Below are 19,760 nucleotides of genomic sequence, written 5' to 3'. Positions count from 1 at the left end.
TGAAATGCACAGCCACTAATCATTGGTGCTTTGTGCTTTCTCACCAAGACCCTTTGCTTTCAGATAAGAACACTAAATCAGTCAACTCAGTCACATTAAAAATTATTGTCATCCCAAAGGATATCCAGGTAGAGGGAAACATTAAAAGTTTAGTCTCTTGAAATCCCTTACCATGAAAAAGGATTAGCAAACCTGAGGAGCAGGCTGTGTTGTTCAGAAGTAAGTGTGCCATTTAAATGCTGCTATGGCTTGTGTCCTTAGGGTCCCCTAGGGATGCTGACTGAGGCATTCAACAAGGTACAAACATATTTAATTAGGGAAGAAAAATTCTTAGTTCCAACCCTTTGGGGCCATAAACCACATTAACCAGGAAGACACTGGAGAAGATGCAAATGATGTGCCTGGGGCCTGGATTCAATCAAAAATTAGGAAGATGCCTTGAATGAAATCAAGAGTGGGTTCATCTAGTGTAAAAGAATAGCGAATGCTTCTGGTTAGAATAATTCAGTATGCATTTATTAAGTGTGCCTACTATGTGTTGGTACTCGGGTTGCCAAAATAAAAAGATAACAATCCCTGTTCTGTGTCTATAGGGGTGGGGAGGTATTATCTGCTAGGAAGAGAAACTTCCAAAAATTTATTTTTTCAGAAATTTAGAAGATTTTCACTTTCAGAAAATAATAATGGATGATAGTTGCAGAAGCTTTCCAACTGCAAGACATACTTTGAACTCTGTTAAAAGGAGATGAAAGAACTGACATTTCCTGTTTAGATACTCAATTCTCTTGGTCACAGAGTCTACATTAAAAAAAAAATCAACAAGGGATCCCTTTCCTTTTCCAAAATTAATGCTATGATTTTATATATCAATGATCATTTATTAAAATTCCTTCTGAATCCAGGATTGGCTGCCTGAGGAAGAGGAGTCTCATTCTCCCATGTAGTACCACACAACCAAATCTTTGAGTTAGGAAGCTTATATAAACCCATATAAAAAACAGTCAAGCCTGGAGAAGGCTATAAGATGGGGAAAGTCATCATCAAATAGAGTACAAATATTTGCAACCAACTCCTGGCTCCTAGATACAAAAAAGTCACTCTGTGGGAAAATCCAACTTTCTTACCTGATAAATGGAACATGGTAAGGGCGTACAAAGATATAAAGGCAGACACCTACAAGCTGGGCGGACGTCAACAGAATGTACCTATGAGACCTTGAGATAGCCTTCTGGAGTTGCTCTCCCCACATTTTTCTATTGGTAGTGCTAGAAGAAAAAAAAAAGAATGTCATAGTCAATTAGCTGTAAGAGAGCTCTCATTCTTCCAGTCCCTAAAATACTGTCTTTTTCACTACTGAACTCATGCTGTTTTATATTAAACTATGTAAGCATAAGGCTTATCTCCTCAATTAGTCCAGTTTTTTTGAGGGCAGGGGATGGTAATTAAAAAACACAAAACACACTGCAATGTTTTATTGAGCATTTAAAGCTTTTGATCACCTGGACCCTTCCTACCTTTCCAGCCTTACACTTTACTTTTTCTCTTTTTGGAGGGGGGAAGGCAGGGCAATTGGGGTTAAGTGACTTGCCCAAGGTCACACAGCTAGTAAGTGTGTCAAGTGTCTTGTGACCAGATTTGAACTCAGGTCCTCCTGACTCCAGGGCTGATGCTCTAGTCACTGTGCCACCTAACTGCCCCTACACTTTACTTCTTGCCATGCATTCTGTTATCCAGATCCCCTGGCCAACTTGCTGCTCCTTGACCCATGAGCCTCCATTCTTGGTTCCCGCTCCCGTCATTGGCTTTCCTCCCAAGACTCCCTTCCAGCTACTCTCTGAATCTACCTTGGATGAACTTAAATTATTGACTTGCTCTTTCCCTCATTAGAATGAAAACCTTTCTTTGTATTCTTGATGCTTAGTACAGTACCTGGCACATAGTAAATGCTTAATTAATTCTTGTTGTCCAACTATTGACTTTAGTTTTTGTACCATATATTTATTCATCTCTCTATCTTCCTCCACCCCATCCTACCCTTACCACCATGCTGGGCATGATAACTTGCAGAAAGAAGGCGATAGGAGTTTCAATAAATGTCTGCTGAATGAAGGAACTTAAGTCAACAAATATTCTGATATCAAATATGGTCATTAAAGTAAAACAAGGATTCAGAGTCTATGGCTCTCTGATGTCTTCTTTACTCCCAGTGGAAAATCAATCAGCCATTTTTGCCTTAAGGTAAATTTATACAGGGCCACCTTCCCACTTTATCTGGGTATCTGGCTGGTAAAGTGAATTCCACCTCAGTATATGTCACAGGCGATATGACCTTTTAATACACACAGAGTTTCGCATCATCCCTTTTGGGGCAATTACTTTGGTTCTGGGTAAACCTAACCAGGGATATCCTATCAGTTCAGAGTCAGGGTCACTTCAGTATATGTTAAATAGGTTCCTAAAAAATTCTGATGAGCAAGTTAAGAGGGAATGACTGAAACACTACACTTTATGCACCAAAATTAATTAATGTAAATGTGAAGTTACTAACACATTCTAGTTGGTTATACTAATGTTTAATGTTAATATTTTAATAATTTTTTTAAGTATCCCACACACTGATCAGGATCTGTGTCTTCAGATATGTGATTCATTTCATGTGATTCACATCCCACTCCCACTCACACCCCCCCATAGCACCTTCTTATTTACCTAGCATTGACAATATTTCCTGCACTCAATTCCACCATCTCTTCAAATCCCACGGCAAATATGTCAGCGGGGCTGCTGTCATCTGGGGAGTGGAAGTTGAGGGAGAAAAGCATGAAAGAAAAAATGAGTTCCAAGTCTGCGAACCCCAAGTTACTTAGAACCAGAAAGAATAACAGCTAACATTTTAAAAGTGCATTATGTATTCTAGTCACTGTGCCAAGTGCTTTACAATGATTATTTCATTTAATCCTCACAATAACCCTGGGAGATGGGTACTATTATCACCGCCATTTTACAAATAAGGAAACGGAGGCAAACAAAGGCTAAGTGACTTGCCTAAGGTCACTCAACACATTGACCATATCTGACAGTACATATATCATTCTACCCCTTTTAGTAAGGCTTTAGTAAGTATCTTAGGCTGAATTTGAACTCAGGACTTCCCTACCGTGTTTCCCCGATAATAAGACACTGTCTTATTAAATTTTTTGGACAGAAAAACACCAGAGGGCTTATTTTCAGGGGAGGGCTTATTTTAATGAACATTGACAGCAATTTTAATAAACAGGTAAATGTGAACAAAAAAATGTACCTTTATTCAATAAGCAAATCACTGGGGAAGAACAGGATGACGCGTTCACTGCTGCAGCTCTGATTGGATGCAGCTCGGAGCGCGGCGTGCGTTTCATGGGGGAGGGGGGGACGGTGCATACAGAGGGTACCATAATGTAGCGTGTAGCAGGGGATCACCTTCACTACAGTAGCAATCTCAATAGGGCTTATTTTCGAGGAATCTTACACAGTAAGGGGAGGGCTTATTTTCGGGATAGGTCTTATTATCAGAGAAACACAGTACTACAGGTCTGGTGCTCCACTTAGCTGATCTTGTACTTTATTTGTGTCAATTTAATATTGTCCTTTTTTATGGATGAGTAAACAGGATTACACAACTACTATTTTATACTGGTTTTCTTCTTTAATTATTTCTTATATTCATCTTATCTTTCTAACTAGATTAGCTTTGGGTGCCAAAGGCTTTGTCTTTGGCCCTCGGGGCACTTGAGTGCTTAGCTTAGAATTAGTACAAAGTGTGTATAACAAATATTGGATTAATTTAGAAGACTCTTTTTCCTTTTCCTTCCAAAGCATCAGCCCAGGATAAACATTATCAGTCTGGACAGAGAAAAGACAGGTACTGCAACTAAAATCAGTCAATTCTGGCACTTCTGAGAAGCTCGGACAAAAGAGACTCTATTGGAATTATTGTTTGCATGCCTCTCAGCAATGAGGTAGTGGTTGATGGGGGTGGAATGATGTATGTAGGGTCAAATACAGTCAAAGTGTCCATTTGTCTTTATTTACTGTACTTCTCTATCAAGAGTTAGATTGTGAAGTGCTTAAGAGTGCCGGGCCTGAGGTCAGAAAGACTCATCTTCCTGAGTTCAAATCTGGCCTGCCTCAGACACTTACTAGGCTGTGTGACCCTGGGCAAGTCAATTAACCCTGTTTGCTTCAGTTTCTTCATCTGTAAAATGAGCTGTAAACGGAAGTGGCAAAACACTGCAATGTCTTTGTCAAGAAAACCCTAAATGGGGTTAGGAATTGAACATGATTGAACAACAAGAATGCTTCTCTATTGAGTGGCAGGATGCTGCAATAGATACTGCTGTCCTCTGTGTCAGAAAGACCCGAGTTCAAGTTTTGCCTCTGAATCTCACTGTGTGTGAGCCTAGACAAGTCACTTAACTTTTTCTGGCCTAGACAGCTCTCTAAGACCAGAGGTGGCAGACCAAGTGTAGCCTTCCATTAGGACAGAGTGTTCCCTACACTCGAATGGGAATCTAAATAGGCTTACCAGAAAATACCAAAAGCATTAAAGAAGAAAAACAAGACACATAAAGGAAGCCAATTACATTGACATATAGTTACCAAGATAAAAAGTTCATAAACCTAAGGTTTGTGGGAGAGAGGAGAAAGGAAGGGAGAAATAGAAGGGACAATAGTGAGATCTGGGGGTCCTATGAATAAATCCATCCATCCTACCTTTGTTCTCCAATCAAAAACAATCAAGAGGCAATTACAAGCTCTTCAGCAATTCACTGAACTTTATCCAGCCTGCTTGTGTCATTCCAACATCAGGCAGTTGACCCCTGGTCTGCTGGTAGAAAATATACCTCCCCCTACTTTACCCCTTCCCATGTCACTCCTAAGTGTGTAGGGGAGATCTCAATCATCTCCAACTTTTTTTTTTTTAACTGCTTATTCATCTAACAGGTCAGCCACGAAGTTAACTGGCTTAAAGTTTCCACTTTTTTAGAGAGTAACTTGGCAGAAGTAACCCACATTTCTCTTATTTTCTTAAACCAAGGCTTCAGAAGGAAAACTGGAGAGCCTTTACTTGCTTCAAACTGATTTCAATTCCATAAAAGGCAACACTTTTCATCTTAACCTTAGAGGAGAATAAAGAGGGTCTATTTCATTGTATTAGAGAGGGAGTATGTTAGTAAAAATCTAACTGGTTCCATGGACTTGATGTTCTAAAGTCTCATAGACAGGACTCTCTTTTCCAACACATTCAAAATTATTTATTGGTGCATTATTAATTCCCATACAAACTCCCACTTACATATAGTAGGTCAAGTAGTTTCAACTCCATATAAATTTGAAGCTCAAACTATTCCCCCTTGCATGCAAAAAAGAAAAAAAAAAAAGAAACAGGTCTACACTGTGTATGTGCAAAAGTTCAAGAATGGGGCTTATAATACAGCATTGAAAGGCTGCCAAGGAAGCAGCTGCTTATAATGTAAATAATCACAGGGCAAGTATGTTCGTGGGATCCACAGAAACACAGCAATGTCATATTGCTAACCCCTTCTAGGACTACAAAGGCAATTAAAAATGGAGCCACTCACAAGGGACGTGTAAGAGAGGGTTGGGGGAGGAAGGGGAAATGCATTCCTCTACTCCTAAATGGGTTCTGAGGTTATGGATTGGCAAGTCAAGGCAATGAGTCATAGGTTTAGAGCTGCAAAATATTGTTAGAGATCATCTAGTCTGGGTTTTTTTTAATATGGGGTTTGTGAACTTTGTGATTTTGGTAACTGTATTTCAATGAAATTGTTTTCCTTTATGTATTTTATTTTATGCATGTAAGAACATTATTTTGAGAAGAATTCCTTCCCCAGGCTTTGACAGACCGACAAAGGCAATCCATGACACCAATAAGACCAAAACCCTGGATGGAGTCTAACTCCCTCATTTTACAGAAAAGGAAACTGAAGCCCCAGGTCACATGATTTGTCCAAGTTCAAGTAAATAGAAAGCAGAAGACTGGGACCTGAGCTGGGATTCTCTGTCTCCAAATTCAATATTCTGCTTGCAAGTTAGAACAACCAAAAAGACAAACTGAGTATCAATTTAGAATTACTTTAATTTTGGAGAAATGCAAATGCTTATTGTTCATTTTAGCAAAGACTTGGTTAATTTGATTTGCCAGAGAAATAAGGTAATTTCCAAAGAGAGCAACATTTAATGTTTGTCCATTAGAGCAAAAGAGAGTAAAAAAAGGGAATAAGAAGGGAAAGTGGGAGAGAATCTTAAAATGACAACAAGGTTTTAAAAAACATTCTCAAGAATCCAAATGCCAAACTCTGCAGTAGCAGTAATTTCTCAAGAAAGCTCAGAACTGGGTGCTATGTTAGCAGTCTGAGGAAACCTGAAGTGGCAGGTCAGCTCTCCATTCTTACCTTGAAATTCAGTAGCCCCGGAAAGCTTGGGAGAATCCAGCAGCCAGTCAGTTAATTCTCCAGTGCCCAGAAGGTTGCTTCTGAATTGTTTTCCTCCATTTACATTCCAGGTTCCCATGGCAATCCGAATCCGTTTGAAATTGGTGAATTCTAACTGACGCTCTGACATGGCTTTTAAGATCCTTGGAGTCACTGTGAAAAATACACAAGGAAAGAATGTTCTTGTGCAATCCGAAACCCACAAAACATGAAAGGGAAATTAAGTCATCATAGTATTACCCTGAACCAAATTTGATTCTTGTGAAAATGATGGGAAAGAAAAACAACATAAAAACACATACACAAAAAAAGTTCCTAAACTGCATACTCTTCAACCCTGTGATACAACTTCTACCACAAAGGGATTAAAGACAAGAAAAGATCCACATATACCAAAATATTTAAGGAAGCATTATTTCTTGTAGCAAAGAACAGGAACCAAAAGGGTATAGATAAAAAGGGGAACAAATTTTGTATGTGAACTTAATGGAAAATTACTGGGCCACACACAAGAAATGATGAAAGGGACAGAATTAGAGAATCCTGTAAGGACTTGTATGAGCTGAGCAGAGCCAGAACAATTTATATAATGATGATGGTAATGTAAAGGAAAACAACTCTGGAAGACTTCAGAACTCTGATCAATTACACACTGAAAATGAAGCACGCCTTCTACTTTTTGAAAGAAAAATAATAGACTAGCAGTGTTGAGTGGGACATACATTTTCAGACCAATAGGTCTATATGCTTTGCTTATTATGTTATAGGGAAGGTCTTCTTGTGAGGAGGGAGAGGGAAGTGATGGGTAGTTATACTGATCTTAAAAAATCAGAAAAGAGAAAAAAGAGCCATCAATAAAGATCTCAAAAATATATGGAAGAGTGCTGGGGACATTCAGAAGAGGCCACAGACAGGGTAGTTTTGTTACTACCGGTGTTCAGCTAATACGCACTAAAAAGCCAAAGGTGCTCAGTTCCATGGACAATTCTTTTCAATTCTTTGCATAGTGAAATGTTCACATTTGTTGATGTTTGTTTATGCAAATTTTTTTTTAAATAATGGGGAAACTACATATTCTTAATTGGCTGAAGAGAATTCAAGTGAAGGAGCCTTCTTCAGGAGTTTTGTTTCCTTTTCTTCCTAATTGTGTCAAATATTTAAGGGCTATAAAATATGTTAAGGAGGAAGGCATTTATCCGCATGACTTAAGCACTCAGAGAGTTCTCCAACCTGAAGTTCTATTTTAATTGGGAGGGGATATGCTTCACCAGAGGACCAATGATGGAAGCATACTAACCACCTCCAGAGAGAGAGGCAATGGATTCCAGATGCAGAATGAGACCAGCCAAGGTGGTAATTCATTTTGTTTAACTATGCAGATTCCTTACCAGGGCTTTCATTTTCTTTCCTCTTTTTTTTTCCCCCAGAGTGGGAGACGAGGCAGAAAAATAAATGCTTGTTAATGGAAAAAATAGGAAAGTTTTTTGGGAAAAACAATCTAATAGGTTGAATATGATTTGCTAGAACTGGTATGATTTATGAATACGAGCTGCTAGAATATTCATACAAGTAACACCTGAGTTGTAAGGTGGCTGCAGCTTCCCGTCCCAATGGTAGCTACTGGAAATGGACAAGAGACAGGGAGAAAGGATGAAGCAGAGGCAGGTGCCAGGTCTAGCCTGAAAACACTCTCTCCCCTTGTTCTCTCTCACTTTTCTTTTCCCTTCTTTCTCTTAGGGTCTGGTCACTGAACTTCCTTGAAAAACCTAAATGATTTTCATGTTCCATCCTCTAAGCCAAAGCTAAAGAAATCTAGAGTCAGTCCTATGTCTGATTTTAAAATGTGGCCTCTCTTTCTGCATGTTGTTTGCATGTTGTCTCCCCTGTTAAATTGTGAGCTCCATGAGGGCAGGGACTGACTTTTGCTTCCCTTTGCATCCCCAGCACTTACTTAGGGCAATGCCCAGTACACAGCAGAAGCTTAATAAAAGTTTATTAACTGTTGATTTCCGTATTGGAATATGGACTCTCTATATTCCCAGCACTTTAACATATGATGCTTGTTGGTAGGTGCTTAAGAAAGCTTGTTGACTGTTGTTCTGTACTGTCAAACTCTTTATGACCCCTTGTGGGGTTTTCTTCGCAAAGATACTGGAGTGGTTTGCCACTTCCTTCCCCAGATCACTTGACAGATGAGGAAACTGAGGCAAATAGGGTTAAATGACTTGCCCAGGGTCACAGAGCTAATAAGTATCTGAGGCTAGATTTGAACTCAGGAAGATGAATCTTCCTGATTCCAGGCCCACACTCTTATCTACTATGCCACCTAATCGCTATTCCTGACTGAAAGATCCATAAAATAACAAAGTTAAGTAGTCCCTAGATGATTGAGGACTGAGCTAGTTACTGGATGACTTTTAAGAACCCTCCCAGTTTTCAAAAAATTCTTTGTTCTTATGATTTCCTTCAATGGAATGGAGTCAAAATGCATGTAAAGCTCTTCTATCCCATTCGTGAGAAATAAAACTGAGTTTCTCCCTATCCAAGGTGGTCTATCTATTTCCAGGAAATCATGATCCTGTTGGAACATTATAAATTAAGCATGTGGTAAAACTATGACACCAGATAGTAAGGAATTTTGAATGCAAGGTAGCAGAAAAGGCCTGGATCTTGGCCTTCACCACTAGGTCCAAAAGATGATGAGGGTTCCAAGAGAAAGCTAAAGGGACAAATATTAGTTAACCAGGAGGAAGAGCAGAGAAATACAGGCAACAAGTCACATTTTGGAAGGAGTGTAAATTTGAAAGTCTCACCAAGAGAAACCCCCCCCCACATATCCTATATGCCTTTGACCCCAGCTTTAAAACAGTATTAAAAGGCCAACTTCTTTAGACAACAATACTTCCTTTCTTCTATGACTAAGTTAGTCTAGAAACTAAACCATCTCTACTTTGTTAGTAAACAAACCTCAACAGACTTGAAATTACTTAGAGATGCTTTCAAAACTTCCTTCATTGCACTGGGATTGTGCCCAGAGTAGAAATCAAATATTGTCTTGGCTACTGAAACCAAAGTAAGAATACACTAGGAAATGAGGTTAGATGGGGGAGGGAGGAAGGAAGAAGAGGAAAAATGAGTAAATCACATTTTTTTAAAGGAACAGAGAAATTAGAGGAGAGGGGATGGACCTGTGATTTCATTTGTAAAGGAATTCCTTCTACCCATGCAGGCTGGTACCTTCTCCCCTGCCCCCAACTTAGAGAGTCCCTTTAGGGCACTGAGAGATGAAATTATCTGTCCAGGAACACACAGCATATTTTGAAGACAAGCTTTGAACTCAGATCAATTAGTGGTAGAAGGACCAGAACCCACATATCCTGGCTCTCAGTTCAAGTCTGTGAGATGCAGCTAAATGGTGCCATAGTGCATAGAGTGCCAGGCCTAGAGTCAGGAATACTACTTCCCTCTTTGTGAGTTCAAATCCAACCTCAGACACCTACTAGCTGTCACTTCACCCTGTTTGCCTCAGTTTCCTTATCTTTACAATGAGCTGGAGAAGGATTCCTCCAGTATCTCTGCCACGAAAACCCCAAATGGGGTCACAATGAGTCAGACAAGACAGAAAAATGGCTGAACCAGGGATAAATGGGAAAGTTTAAAGCCTGACCCTGCTACCAATGGCTTGTGTGACATGGAGTAAATCATTCAAACTCAGTTTCTTCATGTGAGATCAAAGATATTCAAGCTGCCTTGCAGCTCTGAATCTTACGGTCCTAGGATATTGTTAAAAGCCTAAAAGTTTACATGTACTCAAGCAGTCACCAAATGAATGAAATCTGTTTACCAAGGGTATCTGCCAGTGCCGTGGAAGAAGGGGAACGTATCATAATAGAATGAACAACAGACCTACAGTTCCAATGTGTTTCTTCATCTATAAAATGACATGGATTATAGGGCTTTTATGGCCTATTCCAACCCTGTGGCTGCCATCTCACAGGCCACAAGACTTTGCCACATTCTCCATACCAAAGCTCAGGCACTGGGGAATTTAACTCTCTCAGCTCTGGAACCCCCATCCTGGTGACTAGCCTGTCCTGACTGGCGTAGGTGTCATGTAGACCATTATTTGCATTGTGTGTTATATCTCAAAAGCAAGTATTGTCACTACTGTATCCCTAGTACTTAACACAGCACTTTGTATAAAGTAAGTGCTACATAAATGCTCATTCATCCATTATCTTTCCAGCTCCAGCTACGCTGCATCTTTTACCACAGGTCACCTTTTTACTATCTCATCTCTCTTCCTGCCCAGACCCCGCCCTCTAAATCTGCTTTTCAGCACCAGAACAGAAGTCAAATTAATATTTCCTCTGCTACTGAAAAATGCCTGCTGATAAACTCCCCTCTGGCTCTACTCTGCATCCCCACAATTCCCAACAAAGCTCCTCTCACAGGTCACCACTGGGAGGTGTCCTTATATGCGCTGTCCCCTCCCCGATTCTGTCTTGGTATTCCCAGGGCTAGCATGGTGCCTGGTCCATGGCCGATGAGAAGAGGCATGATTAAAGACTTGTAGGGATGACCAGAAGTAGCCTAGCCATGTAGACAACAGAGAGAGATCTTGGTGGTGTTCTGCTACTTCCAGAAGGTGAAAAGGACAAAACAAGGCCCTCTGGCAAATCTTTGAGTAAATCCTTTGTGAAGATGGACAGTCAACGTGTGGACAGGAGTCACACGGAAAAGAGAGAGCATGAAGGGCTTCCATATCCCAACACGAGAAATAAGGGATTCAGGGAAACATGTCAATTAGTTACATTTCTGGAATTCAACTTAAAAAACAAACCAAAAAAAAAAAAAAAACCCAAACCCTTAAACAGAGACAAGTCCCATAAGGTGTTCTAGTCCCTACAAATATAACAATGGAATCCAAACCAAGGGAGCAGCAATAAAGGGTGCTTCTCATGGTACAGTAGCTGACTGGATCAGGAAGCTATTAATTATCCTAGTTAGAAGAATCCAGGATTTTAAACACATGCTTACATCCCTTTTACTTATTGGGAAAAGCAATGTGGCATAACAGATGCCAAGGCTGAGCTTGGTGTCAGAAAGAACTGTGTTCAAATCCTGCCTCTGAAACAAAATGGCTGTGTATGGCAGTGGGGCAAGTCGATAAAACACTCATCGCCCCAGACAATCTTGTAAGATAGTAAGCTGCGAGGGGCAGCCAGGTAGCACAGCAAGTAAGAGCACTGGCTCCAGTGTCAGGATGACCTGGGGATTGAATCCGGGCTCAGACACTTAGCACCATACCCAGAAATAACTGGCCGTGTAACCTTGAGCAAGTTACTTAACCCCAATTGCTTAGGGTGGCCAGGTGGCTCAGTGAGTAAGAGCACAGGTCCCAGAGTCGGGATGACCTGGGATCAAATCCATACTCAGATACTTAGCACCATACCCAGAAATAACTGGCCGTGTAACCTTGAGCAAGTTACTTAACCCCAATTGCTTTAAAAAAAAAAAAAGATAGTAAGCTGCAAAGATCTGATGGAGCCTGACTACAGATCAAAGCATACTTTTTACTTTCTCTGTTTTTCTTAGGTTTTTATTTTGGTCTAGGTTTTCTTTTATAACACGACTAAGACAGAAATGTTTTGCATGACTACACATATATAACCTATATTGAATTGCTTGCCTTCCCGATGAGGAGGGTGGGAAGGGTGGGAGAGAATATGAAACTCCAAATTTTAAAAATGAATGTTGGAAAATTTTTTCCATGTAATTGGGGAAAAATAAAATACTAAATTTTAAAAAAAAGACAGTAAGCTGCAAAGAGTTGCTGGGCTGCATAAATAATAGTTGGTTGATGTTTTTTCCCCCATTTAATCATTCATTGTTGTAGGAATTTTTCCTACTAGGAGTTTCCTATAGAGATCACAGGCTTGGAGCAAAAACAACCCCCAGTATATATTCTAAAGTATATTATCTAAAGTCATCATTGCAATTCAGCCTAATCTCTTGCTACTCAATTCTGGGCCTGGCTTACTATTTTGCCCAATTCCTAAAACTAGTTAAAGGAACCCCTTCAGCCAGGATGCTCAGGAGGCCTGGATCCTGGTTTTTTTTTATCCCTCAAGAAGTCTGATGGTTTTGTTCATTCTCCTCCATTTGTCCAAAGTTGACTTAATTCTCAGCAATCATCTCATCCAGTCATGAGAACTGAGTGAGACTCAGGGTAGGGACAGAGCAGTACCAAACATTAGCAATGCTGGGGAAAGAATTCAAAGGCAAATACTTTTCATGGGGTGGGTCACTCTCTGCATGCATGTGACCAGTTACCTAAAACTGCCGTGCTGTCTAAAAGCATCCTCCCTTTGTCCGCACACTCGTCCTTATAGACATCGCCAACCAGCAGCAGTTTGATGGCTTCTTGCTTCACTCCATCAAAGAAATTGGACTGGATGGTTCTAGACACAGAGCGGGCCCCATCCTTGAGTTTCCCGACCTGCAACAAACACATACCTCGAGGAAGTATGCAACACATTCCCAGCAGTCTTTGCCCTCTTTAAAAGCACGGTCCTGCTGAGCTCTGAGACCACTTCTTACCTTGGCCTTTCCTTCCAGTGCCCGACTGCCCGTAAAGACTTTGCTCAGATTGTGACCGTTGAGAGACCACATGACTTTGTATGACTCCACAAAGCGTTCAACGACTGGCTTTGAATTCAGTCCCAGGCTCTCCAGTTGTAAGTGAAGAACCTTAATGAGAAATGCATAAAAGGAGAGTGAGAGACTTTATTAAGTGCCTATTATGTGCAGAGCATTGATTGAGGTACCAGGAGATTCACACATTTTAGGTAAGAAATGGTCCTTTCAGGCGGCTGTGAATGGAGCGCTGGCCCTGGAGTCAGGAGGACCCGAGTTCAAAGTGATCTCAGACACTTGATACACTTACTAGCTGTGTGTGGGCAAGTCACTTAACTCCAATTGCCCTCCAAAAAAAATGGTCCTTTCACTCATGGAGCTTTCAGTCTAGCTGGATAATGCATGTACACAGATAACTCTTGTGCACGTGGTAGTTGGGGTTTGTCCTTCGTTCTCACAGAGGACCATGACACCAGGGAGATGATGACATGTCCTGCAACTGAATTTGATTTGAGTGATGGAGGGCTGTGCAAAGTCAACAGCCTCACAGGAAGGAAAACAAAAGAGAGATTCAGGAAGTGGAATGAATAGAACTTGGTTATGTGAGGTTTGGGCAGAAAGGCCATTACTTACAGGAGGGATCAGGGAAGCTTCACAGAGAAGGTAGCATGAATAGAACTTTAAGGGCTAGGTAGCTAGGTTGTACAGCAGACAGAATGTCCAGCCTGGAGTAAGGACAAATTCAAAGAGTTCAAATCTGGGCTCAGACACTTATAGCTTAGCTGTGTGACCCTGGCTAAGTCACTTAATTCTGTCTGCCTCAGTTTCTCATTTGTAAAATGAACTGGAGAAGGAAATGGCAAAGTATTCCAGCATCTTTGCCAAGAAAACCCCAAATGCAGTCATGGAGAGTCAGAAACTCAACAGCAACAAGAAGGAATTCCATAAGTGGGAAAGTTAAGGGTTAGGCACCAAAGGTGTGGAGGCAGGCAAGCATAAGCTGTATTTATGAGACAGAATGGTTGGGTCTGGTTAGAACACAAAGTACACTGAAGGGAGTAGCATGAGACAAGGCTGGAAAGGTAGGGCGGTGCCAGACTGGGGAGACTGTTGAATATCAGGCGATTTTGAAATTTATTTGGTAGGTAATAGGAAACCACTGATGATTCTTGAGCAAAAGTTTGACATGATCCATGGAGAAGGTGAGACTGGCAATGGTATGAAGGAGGGGAAATAGGAAAGAAGAGTTACAAGGCTGCTGAAATAGTTTGCTGGGCGGGAGTGTTAGAAATTGAGAAGGAAATAGATGTGAAAGAGATTTAGTAAGTGGAACCAACAGGACTTGGTAAATAAGGCAGGTGAGGGAAAAGAAAGGCAATAGTAAACTTCAAACATGGAAGACTAGTAAAAGGCAGTGCCATATACAGACAGTTTATTCAGAAAGGATAATGGGTTTAAAGGAAAATAACAAATTTTATTCCTGACAGTTTGACCAATGTCATATTTGTGGGTGGACAGAAGATTCCAATTTTCTGATGCCAGGATATTTAGTCAGCATGGGCAGACACATTTATTCTGCTTTACAGAACTTAGCAAAATAATAGCTTAATCAGAATTGCTGCTCCTCAAGTCCATTTGAAAGTGACTGCAAATGAGAGGTGCCGGGCTCAAAATGTAGTATAAGACATGCATTTTCAGGCAGAGCCCATGTGGGAATTGGTTTTGTTCGACTAGGCATATAAGTATAATGCATCTGTTTAGTTTTTCTTTTTTCTTAACTTGAGTGGGAGGGGCAAGTACAACAGAGATAGGGTAGCCAAAAAAAAGAAAGAAAAAGGGTCAGTGAAAAAAATTTTTTTTTTAATGCACAGTACAGAACTGAAAAAAGGTAAAAAATAATCACAGATGAGCAGGGTAATCTTGAAAATTACATGCTGAATTCAGTACATATTTTGAGACAAAAAAGCAAGTTGTACATAATGGAGATTAATTTGCAAACCTCTTTTTTCTGTTCTACTAGATGTATGGAAATTCCCACTTTATATGGTTTGTTCAGGAGGGAGGAAAGGAGGAAGGAAGGAAGGAAGGAAGGAAGGAAGGAAGGAAGGAAGGAAGGAAGGAAGGAAGGAAGGAGGGACAGAGGGAAGGAAGGAAGGAAGGAAGGAAGGAAGGAAGGAAGGAAGGAAGGAAGGAAGAGACATAGATAAGAGACAGTAATAAAACCACAGACTGACATATGGACATGACTCCAATTCACAGATGAACTAGAAATTACTTTCTCTAAATATCATCAGTCCCTCCCTGACCACTTACCCCATCCCATCCCTTGCAGTTAGCCAAAGAACCAGATAAATCAGCTTATCTTTACTCTGGTCCCAAAGAGCCCAACAATGGTTGCCTTTTGGCTAGAAGCAAAAAACAGACACAGAGCACAAAATCTCGTAACAAGAGGGGACTGACCTCAAGGGCTATAAAGCACTGCACAGTATTTGTTCGATCCAAGCAGTCCAGACAGTTCATTCGCAAGGTACCTTTTTGGAAACTTTGAATAAATGATGGGAAAACAAAACAAAACCAAACCACAATCATTACCAAGTTCAGTTTATAGTAGCAGCACACTTAACAAAGTGTTCTAAGCTTGAATGGGAAAAAAAATTTAAAAGACAATCCCCTGCAGCCCCGCTATCCCAAACCAGACCCTTGGAAAGCATTCTGGTAAGGCCTACTGATATGCTTGAGTCTTAGCTAAGACATATGAATTAACAACTTGCTCAGTTCTACAGAACCAGTCAAAACTTGGAGTTTCTAGAAAGGAGGATTTTCATTCCTTACTGAGCGTAACAGTTCTGGATTCAAGGAACTCTAATTGCTAAACCTGTTCTGCCAAATGTTAGAATTGGGGTCAAACAATCTGTGATTCAACACTTGCAAATAAAAATAACACATCTATCAAAAAGCTGGCCTTATGCTATTGTATTAAACGTGCTATAGACTTTAAAAAAAAACCCTACAAAGCTGTATGTAATAGAAATTCATGGTTTTATCTATAATCCTCTAATCTTCTTTGTATATGGATATGTTCCTCTTCACTGTATGTCAAAATTCATAATTTTAAAAGATATATGTATCATATATACACAACACATTTATATATAGCATGTGTGTGTATATATATATATATGTATTTATTTATTTACATATGTCTTTTTTTTTAAAGTCATGTAGATGCTAAAAAAGAAAAATGGAATCCAAACTGTGCTCATGGTACCACCCCAAATTCTAGGGCAATACAATTGGTATGGAGAAAACCATTTTGAAAGCAAATGGCCCATAAATCCAAAAGAACCAAAGTAAATTACAGAATGAATGAACAGAATGTCAATAATCTCTAGCTATAAATCTACTTCCCAGCCTATAAAAATGAAGCAAACATTGGGACACTCACCGTGGACTCACATTCTCGCCCTTGGCAAAAACATCAAATTCATCCCAGTGCAACTTTAACTGAGGCCTCAACAGATTCTCCAATTTTTCTATCTTCCCTCCTTTGGCAAACTGGTGGAAGTCAAAATTTATCATAGGTGTGTCTCCAACATGGAAAGAGGCCCAAAGCAATTTCTGAGGAGGGGAAGTGGGGTGAGAGGGGAGAAGAAAAAGAGAGATGATTGCATATGTCCATCTACTGCTCAGGGTGGCTAACCATATTAATTGGTTAGATTAGGTTAGTCTTAAAGCTCATGAGGGATAAAGTAGTTTATCAGACCAGCTCTTGAGAAGGAAGTACAGGAGGGAAATATCAGAGAAAGACAACAACACAGGAAAAGCATACTTCCTGAAAGAGGGTAAAAGGATTATTTAAAGCAAGAGGCAAAGCCAGATGTGACGCTCGCCCCTCCCTTGTCCACCATCTGCAGCCCACGGGCAGTAACAAAGATCACGTTCTCCAGCAGATCTCTATGGCAAGACACAAAGCAAGCGAGAAAGTGAGCTGCTGCTTCAGTCTTCAAATAGCACAAGGCCTGTAGGTCCACCAAGTATGAAGATGCATTGTAGCTCTATTCATAATAGCTGTTTCCCTGGGAACCATTCACATCTTGACTTGAGGAGGAAGTGTGATTAGCATCTCTGTACTTCAGGGAGTTGCAAAACCTATCATTACCCTCTGGGTAGCGCCAGGTGGCAGTCACACAATGATAACCCAAGAGGGGTGGTCCAGTGGAAGCCCAACAGGAAGAGGTGGGACAGGTAGTGACAGCAACAGGTCAGGTCCTAGTCAAGGACTGAGTCCTAACGTTCTTCATACACCATCTGCCTTCCTTAGCCCAGCTTCCACTGTCCAAACATACTGACTCATAGCAAATGGATAGGCTGTGCCACAGACCCAGGATGACAAGAAGCTCATGTATGATCCCATGTCCACTGGGGCCTTCCTCTAAGACCTTGTGTGTCTCCATGACAGGCTGATATTTTAGCATTTGGTCAGTTAAGGAAAGTCAGAGCTGAAAGGTACCTTGGAGAATTACTGATTGGATCCTTCATTTTGCAGATAAAGAAAATTAGGCTTGGAGAGAGTCAAACTGCCTGAATTTACGGGGCCACTCCTAATTATCAGCAAAATGGAAACAAGAACCCAGGTCTCCTGATCCCCAGACCAGTGTTCTTGGCCCAGCATTGTGTCAGCACCTTTACTATCCAAATATATCGGGCCCCCGACAACATTTCTAACTCCCTCTCACTCACCCTTTACTAAGAGGAGGTTGATATCTACAGAGGGCTGGCATTCGGATATCCTTGGACCTGAGAAATACTTAAACCAACTGATAAATGCCGTGGGTCAAAAATACCACTGCTTTCCATGTGGGAGGAAAAGAGAAAAAAAAAAGAGTTGGGCTGTTTTTTTTTCCTTCTTCTATAAAAGTAGTATTGCCAATAAAAAAAGGAAGAGAGAAAAAAAACAACAGTTCATTTGTTGCCGTTAGCAACAAACCAGACAGGAAAAGCAGGTCTGGCCAAAGACAATCAGCCACCAGAAAGTCTCTATGCCACAGAATTCACAAAACATTAGGGCTGGATGAGATCTTAGAAATCACTTAGCCCACCCCCCCTTAATTTTACAGGTGAGGAAACTGAGGCTCAAAAAATTAAGGAATTTGCCTCAGTTGTACAGCTAGGAAACTTGAACTTGGGCTACCCCACTCCCAGCCAGCAGTCAGAAGTGGAGTTTGCAAACAAACCAGGGTGAGCATTCAGCCTAGATGGACTCTGCTCCCACTCCCCAGATGTTATGATGCCTGTGGTTTCCTTGGAGCTCTCTCTTTCTTCCACTCCCTAATAAAGATTTATTATCTATCTTTTCACTGCAAAAAGCATCCTACTTGGGTCAACAGTGATTTGTCTTTGGTTTAAAATAAGCCCTGCATTTTTCTTCTCTAGAGAAGAAATACCTACAAGTAGCAGTTGAGGAAGCTGTGTGGCAGACTGAAACAAGCACACTGAGATTAAAGGAGCTGGGTTCAAGTCCCAGCCTGGCTACTTGCTACTTGTGACAGCTTCAGTTTCTTCACCTGTCAAATGAGGTGAAGGAACTAGATGAATATAAGGGTCCCTACCAACTCTTAAGTCCCATGATCCTATAACTGTATAGGAGGGTTGTAGGCCAGTTAACAGAAGGTCAGACAGTGACTAGCAACCTTTAGTTACTCCTTTTTCTGCAAGACCCACAACAAACAGTTTTTTGAAGATATAAGGGGCAAAAGGTCTTGATTTTCATCTTATGCCGACAGAAAGTGGTGGTGGTGGGTTTAGGAGAAGGGAACTCGTCTGACATGGTCATGTAATGTAGTTTATCCAAGGCTGCCTCTTTTCATCTGTCCTGAAAATGAAGCGTGAGCATCCCAAGATAGCTTTGCACCAGGTAAGCACCACCATTCAAGGGATCGGTGACAAAAAGATGTTTATTAGGAATGGGGTAGAGAGAGCAACAGGTAAGTCATTTAACTTTGTTACAGAGCCAAGCCAAGATGGACTGCCTCAGAGACACAAATACACACTTAATAACTGTCAAGTGATGGGGTTACACTGGACCAGCCTAGGAGATGAAAGGAGAGTAGCCACACTTTGGAAGATGGGACATAAGTTGCCAAACAGAAGGAAAGGACAGTTAGGCATTCCCCAACAAGGATCAGAGGTGCTGGAAGAAGCCAACGTGCAGAGCGACATCTTCCTTTCCCCCCACCCCCTCTCTCTCTCTTGGGATTTTCATTTTGGAAAATGACTCTGAGAAAGCAGTGGGAAGGACACTGTCACCTCTGGCTGGGTGACTTGCCTAAGGGCGAAGCCAGAGACAGGGAAAGGCTCTTTGGTGACATCGGTTCAGAAAAGTTTAGTTTAAATGCAGGAGTTGAAGAGAACTGGAGAGAGAACCATCAAGAGAATACATAGCAATGTATATTATAAGTGGCTTTGGGTCCCATCTATAGAAGCAAAAAAACAGCTCAGGTTTCACTAAGTCTCTGGAAAAAATTAAAGCTTGAAATGAAAGAGCTATTGATCATACTCTAGAAAAACACACAGTGTGGAAAAACTCACAAAACAAATTCATTCCTGCCCCAAGTTAGGGATGGCTCC

The 19,760-nt window shown here is 40.9% G+C and overlaps 2 protein-coding genes across 6 annotated transcripts in view; both read right to left on the bottom strand.

Moving 5' to 3' along the window:
• The window catches only part of GTF2H5 (general transcription factor IIH subunit 5), a 229,815-nt gene that overhangs the window by 117,804 nt on the left and 92,251 nt on the right, over positions 1–19,760 (bottom strand). The gene's annotated exons all lie outside the window — the stretch shown is intronic.
• The window catches only part of SYNJ2 (synaptojanin 2), a 144,634-nt gene that overhangs the window by 33,759 nt on the left and 91,115 nt on the right, over positions 1–19,760 (bottom strand). For all 4 annotated transcript variants that reach the window (XM_069070314.1, XM_069070315.1, XM_069070316.1 and 1 more), the window contains exons 8-14: positions 16,579–16,751; positions 15,594–15,675; positions 13,098–13,247; positions 12,831–12,996; positions 6,456–6,647; positions 2,710–2,791; positions 1,125–1,265 (exon numbers count right to left, since the gene is read on the bottom strand). In XM_069070314.1, the coding sequence (XP_068926415.1) occupies positions 1,125–1,265; positions 2,710–2,791; positions 6,456–6,647; positions 12,831–12,996; positions 13,098–13,247; positions 15,594–15,675; positions 16,579–16,751 (986 nt within the window). The remainder of the gene's footprint in view (positions 1–1,124; positions 1,266–2,709; positions 2,792–6,455; positions 6,648–12,830; positions 12,997–13,097; positions 13,248–15,593; positions 15,676–16,578; positions 16,752–19,760) is intronic.

This window comes from Petaurus breviceps, unplaced genomic scaffold, assembly GCF_028583685.1.
Source record: "Petaurus breviceps papuanus isolate PSGF00001 unplaced genomic scaffold, PetGlider_PUasm1.0 90808, whole genome shotgun sequence".
NCBI classification, from domain to species: Eukaryota; Metazoa; Chordata; class Mammalia; order Diprotodontia; family Petauridae; genus Petaurus; species Petaurus breviceps.
The sequence above is the reverse complement of the archived record's forward strand: the minus strand, read 5'-3'. Positions and strand labels throughout refer to the sequence as shown.